At 42.2% G+C, this 10,630-nt stretch overlaps 1 protein-coding gene across 2 annotated transcripts; it reads right to left on the reverse strand.

The window, feature by feature from the left end:
• Positions 1 to 51: 51 nt before the first annotated feature.
• On the reverse strand, positions 52 to 10,235 carry LOC126395394 (histone-binding protein RBBP7). 2 transcript variants are annotated; one of them, XM_050052830.1, is made up of 12 exons: positions 10,070 to 10,235; positions 9,302 to 9,446; positions 7,369 to 7,514; positions 5,672 to 5,845; positions 5,418 to 5,533; positions 4,318 to 4,478; positions 4,091 to 4,217; positions 3,932 to 4,009; positions 3,692 to 3,768; positions 3,278 to 3,335; positions 2,777 to 2,887; positions 52 to 1,407 (listed from the first exon to the last, which is right to left on the reverse strand). In XM_050052830.1, exons 1-12 carry the CDS (start codon positions 10,083 to 10,085, stop codon positions 1,336 to 1,338), a joined length of 1,281 nt encoding a protein of 426 aa, XP_049908787.1. In that variant the 5' UTR covers positions 10,086 to 10,235; the 3' UTR covers positions 52 to 1,335. The 2 variants fall into 2 exon arrangements, with proteins under 2 accessions (XP_049908787.1, XP_049908781.1); XM_050052824.1 differs by having other exon boundaries at positions 5,672 to 5,848.
• Between the last annotated feature and the right edge of the window lie 395 nt (positions 10,236 to 10,630).

The raw sequence follows: 10,630 nt of genomic DNA on the forward strand, positions 1-10,630 counted from the left end.
AGGTGTCACTTGTATGTGCAGCTTTTCAGGTTGTCTGAAGAAATTTAAAACTTGTCTTTGAAAAGTTATAAAAGTTTTATTGCAATTTGAGGTGCGGGAAACAAAACATGGCAATTTCACATTATTTAACAACAGAACGAGGAGAGGAAAGAGAAATATGTGCGTTTCCCTCAAGTGCACCTTTTACTCAACCAAATACTGAACAGTTAATGTACCTTATGAACAAGAGGCAAACACAGCAGGGAATGTTCGTTCAAAGGACAGCCGGGACGTGTCAGCTCAGTACGATATAAAGTAAAGTGAGTTAAAATTAAGTTCTCCTGGACATAACCAACCTGGTTAACTTAAGCCAATCATAGTGTGGATTATAGACTCTATATAAAGATGGACGACATGAGCGCTCCCCAAAATGAAGCCAAAACCTCCTCCTTGCTCCCTCCATGTTAGCTAACGGGACATAGGCCAAACTAAAAGATCAAATAAAGATAGTGTCTTTTATTTTATGTAGCTCTAATCACGCTGATATTTGTTTAAGTGTTTTTTTCCCTAATAAGAGTGGTTTTAATTAGTTATTTAATGCTATAAAAGGTGGTATGACATCATGATTGACAGCTGTGTGAGCCAATCAGTGTGCTCACTATCAATGGTGCTGCTCCTGATTGGTCAGACAGGTGTGTAGGTGAGAACCTGATACTATGGAGATCGCTTTGACGCCTCCAGCGCGAGATGGCAGGGCCCGTTTAAGGGATATTTTGGCTTCATTTTTGTAAAGTAGGAGTACATAGAGATGTGTCGTCCATCTTTATACACAGTCTTTGGTTTGGATAGAAGCATGTCAGTGCTTTGATAGCCCTCTGTCACATATGTGTCTTGAGGGAACGTCACTAGCTAGTGGTTTTCTGGCTACTCATAAGTCTGAATGTAAAATGACACTTTTTATTTCCCTTGCCTGAACCTTTTGAGAGTCACTGATTAACTGGTATTAATGACTTCGAGTGACTTCGTCCACATAAAAGGTTTCTGCTCTTTAGAGTCTTCAAAGCCCAGGTACAAGATTTCAACCCTTAATCCTACTCCAAGTGCTTTTGGGTACCTAGGCCTCGGTGAAGTGTGAGCGAGATGAGCCTGAATCCAACTGCCTGTTAGGAAGGGTGGAGTCCATGCTGTCTCTGACTCTCCACACTGTTCGCTCATGTGGAGAGCAGACTTCATTTTGCACTTGATAAGCCGGAGAGGGAGACGACAGGCTGGGTCTGGGTCTGGAGCTCAGGGGATGGAGGGTGGTGGGGGAGAGGGAGGGGGTCGTGCCTGGAGAGAGACTCATGCAGAGCTGGGTTAGGATCCCTGAGCCTCCAGCTCTGATGCAGGGGTGTTGTCTGGCTCCTCATCGTTGTAGATGTTTTCCGCCTGGGAGAAGAAGAGAGAGGAAGAGGACGAAATACACAGATGTTAATGTACATACAGGAGGCAGTTCTCTGACAACACTAGACTGTAGACAGGCTTCTACCTCAGTTCACATTTTAAGCTGGGTTGACTAAGAGCCCACCAACTGCATGACAACATTATTGTTTGACTAAATACAAGATCTCAAATATATATAGCTCAAAGAACACAAAGAGTGCAACACCTTTATCGGCTTATATGAGAGACAGACCTTTATTTCCATAGCTACATCCACACACTGTTTTCGTTTTGAATCTGCGTTTTAAATACTTGCAAAAGGCACCTGAAAGCAGCACAACAAAAGTTATGTCGCTCCAGATTTCAAAGGATTTCAAAACCAGAGATTTCTTAACTTGGACCTACAAAGAGGTGGACCTGTAAGTATAATGAGTATAAGGCGGTCAAGGCCGTGGAAAACAAGTTGAGAGTTGCTGCAAAGGTGGAATATTCCTTTTCAGAACCCGAATGGAAGAATTTTTCTGTCTTGTATACACCTCCTACCTGATTCCAGCCATTCCGGTCTTTCTGCGCATGCTCGTTTCCTTGCCCTTCTGGCGCAATGACGTATATAACGCACATAGCAACGGGCTGAGATAGAGCAGTCGGACTCGTTGCACTCACTGGTTTCCATTCGCCACTGCACGGTCTTCTATCTCCCTTCTTCTCCTCAACAGATGAAGCATTAGCAGAACAAGGTTGTTGTCGTACTGCTGCTTCAAGAATATAAGCAAAACAAGCCCGAAAAAGGCACTAAGAACGGCGTCGTCAAGCATCTTGTTATCCGGAGTGAGGACTACAGTGTTTTTCTTCCGGTACACGTAACATCCGCCCCGCCCCCTATCCAATCAGAAACCTTCCCTGCCCCAAACCTTGCGCAGACCTGAATAAAGGCGATTAAACTGACCTCCCGTGTAAACCCTCATTTGGAACCAATATTTCCCATGTAAACTACCTGGAAAAACTTTAATTCCAAATGATTTCATTCAGATTTATTTCATTCTGAATGAGAAGCCATCATGTAACCGCACCTACTGATAAGACTATCGAGAAGCGATGCCTGTGTCAACATACCCACCAGTCCAGATTAAAAAAAACAACCAGAGTTTTCAAACTTAAACAGGGTCAGCAGTGTTTATACAGGTCTCCGTTTTAGGGGGTTCGAACATGCCGGAGTGGTGTGGACACTAGCAACAGTTCTGCCTTTTAAAATAAAAATGAACTGGTGTGGATGTAGCCTCAATTTTCTTGTTTCACTGGTGCACGGGGAAGGACTGGAGCTATCATAATCCAAAAAAGGAAAACTGGGTGGGTGCTGGACTGAAACTGTATTTACCATCTGCCAGACTTGCATGATGTTGTCCTCGGACACTGAGCAGATGACCCAGGGTTCATTGGGGTTCCAGGAGAAGTCAGAGATCTTGGCTGTGTGGCCACCGTGGATGAACTGATGGGAAAAAGGTGGATGTTAGAGACAGACACTTTGATAACACACAAGCAGAATTTTGGAACCACTAACATGTTCAAAACCTACAAATGTTTAAATTAGCTGTTTCAGCTTGTTTTATTTTGACACATTTCACTGACCAAACAGTTGATGTGATGAATTTTTAACTTAAGTGATGAAGTTACAACTGGCACTGTCAACTGGACAGGTGCAGCCAGACAAACCTGATCACTTAGAGTACTGAAAGGCTGTCACATCACATTATACCCACTGCTTGGTTGGTTTGGAGTTGAAAGGTTTTAGATTACTCACACAGCTAAGGATCTCATGATGACTAAGAGATCGTGGGGTGACTTCACACAGTAATCTTGATTATAGTGCATCACTTACCAGCAGCTCTGGTGGGCCGTCCTCAGCATCTTCTGCTGACTGCTCCTCCCCGATTTTACTGGAGATAGAAAATCAAACAAAAAGTCTGTTAAGCATAGTTACTCCTTCACAGACTGTATAATATAAATAAATATTTACCACATTGTGTTAGCTAACCATTATCAAAACCACTATCAGGTATGCAGTTTTCCTCTAAATCTTATGTAGCCACTAGTCATACGCTTAAAGGGAGCCTGCTGCCATGGCAACACCGCCACGGATAAGCAGCAGAAAATGGATGGATGGATATTCTTCAGACTGTGTTTGCTATACTATTGTATCTTCAGCATGTTTTGCTAAAATCTCATGAACAGAATTACAATGTCACTGTTTTATTTAAGACATGGATAATGAGTTATGGTGGACAGTTTTTACCTGAGGTCCCAAACGTTGAGACGTCGGTCGGTGCCGCTGGAGGCCAGGATCGTCTCGTTGTGAGGAGACCATTGTACCTAATGAATTGGACAGCTCGTCACTGTAGTGTTCGTCGGTTTTAGTAAAAACTCTTCAAAGGTAGTGTTTGGCTGTTTGTATATAACTGCAGACTGACAGTCACACAAAGCTGCATCAGACTAACAAATAAATACAACACTCAGAAACAATCTGAGTTCTTACCTGGAAAATTTCATCTTTGTGCGACTCAAAGGAGTGAAGCTTCAGTTTGAGGTTCCTCAGGTCCCACAGAGCAACAGTCTGACAGAGACAAAACAAGCTTTGCATTAAACATGTTCCAGTTTATTCTGTTTTAGTTCAGAGTGTGTTTTTCCTCTCTACCTTATCAGCAGAACCAGTGGCAAGAATAAACTCGCTGTAGGGGTTGAAGCTCAGACAGTTGACCTCAGCAGTGTGAGCATCGACTGAGTGGCTGGCTTTGGATGTGGTGTTGGACCGGGTGTCCCATCTGATGGAGGATTAAGGACAGTCAGAGGCAGCAGGGACATCATTTATAACCCAGTTCACAGAATGAGACAACAGACTACATGTTTGTGTCTAATACCTACATCATGAGTTTCTGGTCGTCAGCCACAGAGCCAAACAGGGATTCGTGGAGCAAATGCCAAGAAACATCTTCCACCACTGCTGTGTGGCCGGTGAAGATGGTCTTGGCATCCACAATCTTTCCTTCCTTTGGGCCGGCCCCGATGTCCCATAGACAGATGGTCTGAAGAGAAATAAAAGAGGGAGCACAATTATTCCCCTGCTACAATGAGGCACTGCATCACTGGGCATACCAACAATTTCTACGTACAATATCTTCCAAGAATGTTCTCACTTAACAACATGTAACTTGAGGTGTCGCCCTCAACTGTTTCCACTGTACTCAGCGTGCGTTAGGGGTGAGTTCCTGAAACTAACTTTCATCTCCTTGGGAGGTGCTACTAAATCCAAGTTCTTGACACTCAAGAGAAAAGAGTGCTACAGTTGGTTTGCAATATGGCGATTAATAAAGCAGGACATGTGTTCAGATAATCACTGTGAGGAAGTGTGCTTCTAGCATTTCTGTTATTTCAAATGTTTGATGTTAAAACTATAACCCTGGACAAGACTGGAGTCAGTTTGTCAACTCTAAATGAGGAAAGGTAGAACCAATTTTTGCTCCTATTTCTCATAGGATTAAGTTAAAGATCTAAGACTTTTTATGCACACAGAGGACTTATTTCTCTCATATTTTGGATGTAAAAATTTTTTAAGATCCATGTTAGTGAGCACTTCACCTTTTCTAAAATAATCCATCCACCTGACAGATGTGGCCTATCAAAATGCTGATTAAACAGCATCAATACAACACAGGTGTGGCTTGAGCTGGTCAAAATGCAACGCTACTCTATAATGTGCAGTTTTATCACACGACATTATGAAACAGATATCACAACTTTTGAGGGAGTGTACCATTGCTGTACAGCTAATGCAACTATTAGTTTGGACAACCCAAGAATTTCTGCACAAACCGTCAGAAAATGTTTCAGGGAGGCTCGTCTGCATGCTCTTCATTTAACCCATCCTATACACTAGGAGCAGTAGGCAGCTGCAGTGCAGAGCACAGGGACAGTGGATAACCAGTAAATGACGGCCCTGTTAGCTTTTAGTCCTGGTCACTTACATGGTCATCGGAGGCACTGAGCAGGTTGCCGCTGAGGTTTGGGTTCCAGGAGAGGCCGTACCCTTCTTTCTGGTGGCCTTTCAGCCTTAAGTCAGGATTACACTCCCCACTGGGATCTGAAACACACAATTAACCACTGCATTCAGCTTCATAATGTGTGATTCACAGGAGTGTGAGCATTCTGATGCATGTAGTCTCTAAGTATATACATATAAATCTGTGGTGCGTATGTATCAGTGCAGCAGTGATCCAACCTGGCTTAGTCGGGTGTTTGTTGTAGTCGAAGACCAGCACATCAGAGGTGGGAGTCTTGGTGGCAATGATGCAGTGATTCTGAGGCATGTAGCGGGCTCGGTTGACCTCTCCCTCGTGGTTGATCTTGATCTCGATCTCAATTTTTCCACTTACGGAGCCAAAGCCACCAAACTCTGAGAAAGGAATACAATCAGACTATAGTACATCCAAGGCAGGAAGTGGACACAAGACACTTGACAACTAGGGCGGCCACGATTAGTCGACTAATCGATGACTAATCGACTATTAAAATAATTGGTGACTATTTTAGTAGTCGACTAATCTCTTTGAGTCATTTTTCATAGAAAAGTACTATAAAAGTACCCAAAATACTCTTACTGCAGCTTCCTACATTCAGATATTGGCAGCTTTACACACTCTCCCGTGACAGTGAACTAAAACCCTTTGGCATGAGTATGAAACAAGACATTAGATGACGTAATTTTGGGGTTTGGGCGAGACAGACCGACATTTTTCAACATTTTAACACATTTTTCGATGAAATGATTAGTCGACTAATCGAAAAAATAATCGACAGATTAGTTGACAATGAAAATAATCGTTAGTGGCAGCCCTATTGACAACTGCAGGTTACACCCTGCTTGGGATGCACACTATAGGAGGCTGATATATTATAGGCCAATACATGAGAAATTATTGTTACTGTTCCAATAATTACACTCAATAATGTTGAGGCTTGTCTTAATGTCAGTGCGACAAAATCCACTGGTGAGGGTGGCCGTACAAGCAACCTATCGAAAACCTGTTCCACAAAAAACTAATGTTGTCACAAACACTCAGTTATAGCTACTGGCCCTGAAATTCCAATTATAACAGTGTATCTCTATATCTTAAACCATGTTGGCAGAGTCATGTTGCCTGGAAAAAGTTTTATCTAACAGCTACTGAGGCCAGTGGGTATAAACATCCTCTGCACTATTAGGAACAATATGCTTGTTGAAATCTGTATTTCCTGATTAAAGAAAGCCATTGTGTGTGAATGTACTATAGCAGGTAACAGATGCTTTGCCAGACTGGTTTTGTGTGTATTGAGCGTCAGACTTGAACTGTACCTTAAAGTTGTTGAGTGGCCTTACTAACATACTAACACTACCTCTGACGACACACCGAAGGAGCAGTGAGCTTTCAGCACACCTGCACACACCTGGGTACCCATCAACATACCTGCTGGGAGACAGAATAACAATAGACAGTATCAGCAAATAGTTCAATGGAACATGACTCAGGTCTTGATCTTAATTCCCTTAAAATATACATATCAGAGCTATTCATTGTTCAAAGACATAAAATGCAGGATTTTCCTTAAAAATAATGTATAGGCTTATACAAGAGTAATCCCTCTCAATCATCACTTTCTGCCTGGATTTTCTAGCGTTTAGTGCTCATGACTTTTATTGGTGTGTGTGTGTCTCTACAGTGTGCAGGAAAGGTCAGAGCTTTATAAAATGCGTTTTGGCAAGAATCAATGAATGTTATAAAAACAAAAAAACAATAAAAAATATTACACTGTCCACTTGTTTGTGGGGCAAATATACTTCTACACTGACCTTACAAAAACATTATTTACAGTGGTACAAGCAGCTATTCAGATGTACATTAAAGTATTTCACTGCAGTACGACTCCTGGTTTATTTACCTCCTTTTTCGCTGTCGTAGTGTGAAGCATCAAACTGGGCATCGTCGTTTGGTACCTGGACGCTGGCGATCACAAGGTGGTTCTGCTCATCCGATGTGTGGGTCCCCAAAACCAGCCTGTGAACGGCGTAGTCCTTCCCCTCTGGCCTGCACAGTTCCAGAAAAATTGACATGATTTTAATTCATATTCATTCGCAAAGACAGTTTTGCCTTTCAGTTTTAACATCAGGCTTTTGGTATGGAAACAAGGTAGATAGGCAAATGTGATTCTTCAAAGTTTTCACACAACATTCACAGACTGCTGACAGTCCAAGGAAATTAGTGACATCCCAAGGAGGCTCAAGACTCACCTTTTTAATTTAGCTTTTAACTGATTTCTTTTACTCTTTTAATTCTTCTATTATATGTTCTTTTTACTTTCTAATGCTTTTAAATGATTTATTTTTAAATCTTTATGCATTTTAGTTTCTAAATCTTCATTTATTTATTTATTATTATTTTTATTATTATTAATATTATTTTAATCTTTAACTCTTTAATTTTTCCTAATCTCCACCCCGGTCTGTCTGGGTCGGGGTGGTCTCTGTGGCGGCGCTCCCTGTGGCCGTGGGCTGTAGCGCCTCTCAGTGTGGATGGCTCCCCATAGGTGGTTCTTTCCTCACCTGGTTCCTCAGTGCCCAGCCATGTTATTGACTATATTGACTATATTGACTGTGTGTGTGTGTGTGTGTGTTTATATGTGGGGGTGGGAGGGGCAGGTTTTCAATATGTATGTATTATTTTTGTTTGTTTTTATTCTGTGAAGCACTTTGTGCTGCATTTTTAATGTATGAAAAGTGCTCTACAAATAAAGTTTGATTGATTGATTGATTGATCCCTTAAAGATATTTACTTGGTCTCAAAGATCCTGTCACTGTGGACAACTACATTTCAGCAGTAAATGAAATCTGTGTGAGGACACTACCTGAGTGTTGCTAAAGGTTTGTCTATTTCCTCTTAATTTGGTACCTCACCACAAGACAACACAACAAACCAAATAAACTTTCTGTTTCATGTTTAATGCTTAATGCTTTGCCACTCTGCCGTGTGCTCTTTTTTTGCAGTCGCCTGTAGCATTAAGAAGAGAAATCTTGTGACATCTTGTCAGTTTAAATATCTAAATTTTCCCCTGCATACAGCACGGTTAATTAAGCTTTATTTCTATTTATTTTTATCGGACGATGTTGTGATCATAACATGATGGGTGGGAGGTTTGAACCAGGGGTGGGGGAGGTCAGGTTAACTGGTGACTCTAAATTGTCCGTAGGTGTGAATGTGAGTGTGAATAGTTGTCTGTCTCTATGTGTCAGGCAGCCCTGTGATAGTCTGACGACCTGTCCAGGATGCACCTTGCCTCTCGCCCAATGTCAGCTGGGATAGGCTCCAGCCCCCCCACCATCCCTAACAGGATAAATGGTTACGGATAATGGTGTCTTTGTCCTGTGAATTTTATTCTTTTATTGGTTTTTAAAACATCTTGCCAAAGGTTGAACAGTTGAAAATTAGCCAGCTGGATAACATTGACACACTTACAGAAATGTTGATTAATGTGTGTTGTCCTTATAAATAAAATGAAGTGGAACATGAGATAAGATAAAAATCCATATTTCATACTTGTTCTACTGTCTAACAACAGAAAGATCTATAAACACGAACAACTAAATTATGAGTTCTATTGCATAAGGACATGTTTATCAGTAAAAAACATTTAGCACTAGGCTGTAAGAGAAGTAGACGTTGCATGAAAACACCACAGCACAACATAGAGAAGTGGAACAAGGAGCTGGGTGACTGTCTGGTTGCAGGTGACAGTAGTTCCTCTCCAGGAGCTGAGCGCTGTTGAAATTTAAACCAGGTTTTCTGAGCAATAAGACAGAGACCATGTAAATTAATACCTGTTGACGTCTGGGAGCCACTGGACAGTAAGGCTGGGCCACTCCAGAGCATGAGTCATCACCAGGTCGTACAGGAAAGGTGTGTTTTTCTTCCATATCTTGTACTCCTCATTGATGACCCTCTCTTCCACTGCATCGTCATACACTGGCAGAACAACATGGTGTAAGTTACAGGTATGACAGCAGATAGTAGCAGCTGCTGTGTAGCTTTCCTCAGAGCACAGCTACTGTTTCCTCAGGACTTATTTACTCAGGGAAAGCTGATGAAGCACACACTGTTATGGTTACATGGTAAATATAACCAGTATGGTCCTGCTGGTCAGTCAGCAGCTCTAATGGGAAACCTGGGGACTCAAAGACAGCTGTAAGTGCGTTAAACCAAACTGCCAAACTACTGCTTCATGCTAGCTTAATTCCATGTTACATTAACTATGCTTTGAGATAGCTACCACCCTCCAACGTCACGGCGTATTTTGGTACGGAGGGCTGTGGCAGCGTCAAAACAAGACACAACTTTTGTTGATTAAATGTATCCTGAACTTTAAATTATCACAGGTTTGACATGACGTTGTTCTATAACCCGAGAACAGCACACAGACAGGTTTAAACCAACGAGCCTCCTGACAGGACTTCGCTAAGATTTCAACAAGCTAGCATGTCATGCTAGCACCCACGGCAGAGTTAAACGGCCGTGGCGCGCGCACACAAAGCGGTACACGAGGAAAACGGGCCACTGTTTCATAAGAAAGGCGGTTATATTAAACCTACCCTCTTTATCCGCCATGTTCCAGCTCTTTATCAGTCACGGTGCTCGGAAGCAACGTAACCAGGCAGACGTTGTTTCAGTGAACACTGCTGTTCCCCAGCTGGTACTGGTTCGGATGGAGCACTACAAAACTAGGCTTCTTCCTTTTCAGCGCCGAATTGCTCGATACCCTACTGCGCAGGCGTCAGTGTGGGCATACTAACGAGGGGCAGTACTGCGCGCCGACTGCGCATAGACAGGAGACTGCGCAGACAAACATCATAGCCCTGTGCTACAGTACAGTGAGCCTCCCCACCAGGATATATGACGTATGGCCTGCATATTTAAGTGTTTGCAGGCCGCACTTCATATATCCTGGACTGAAAGACAGCCTAAGAGTCAACCAACTACAGATCCCACTCTGCCTTTTCATTTACTCATTCACTAATATGTGTTTTTGTCCTTTAAAATTTGTGTCCATACATTGTTGTTAACTGTATTTGAATTTTCGCTGTCTTAAATTGTAATTGTGCTTTGGTAGCACATAAGAAATGCCATGCCAAAAAAATGTTAAATTGAAAAAA

This window comes from Epinephelus moara, chromosome 1, assembly GCF_006386435.1.
Source record: "Epinephelus moara isolate mb chromosome 1, YSFRI_EMoa_1.0, whole genome shotgun sequence".
Classification (NCBI taxonomy): Eukaryota; Metazoa; Chordata; class Actinopteri; order Perciformes; family Serranidae; genus Epinephelus; species Epinephelus moara.

Bases quoted from the DNA above. Each gene is read 5' to 3' on its own strand.
- LOC126395394 (XM_050052824.1), bottom strand. The intron at 4,218-4,317 runs GTAGGTATTAGA...ATCCTCCATCAG, and splicing joins GACGACCAGAAACTCATGAT to ATGGGACACCCGGTCCAACA. The intron at 3,769-3,931 runs GTAAGAACTCAG...CCAATTCATTAG, and splicing joins ACAAAGATGAAATTTTCCAG to GTACAATGGTCTCCTCACAA.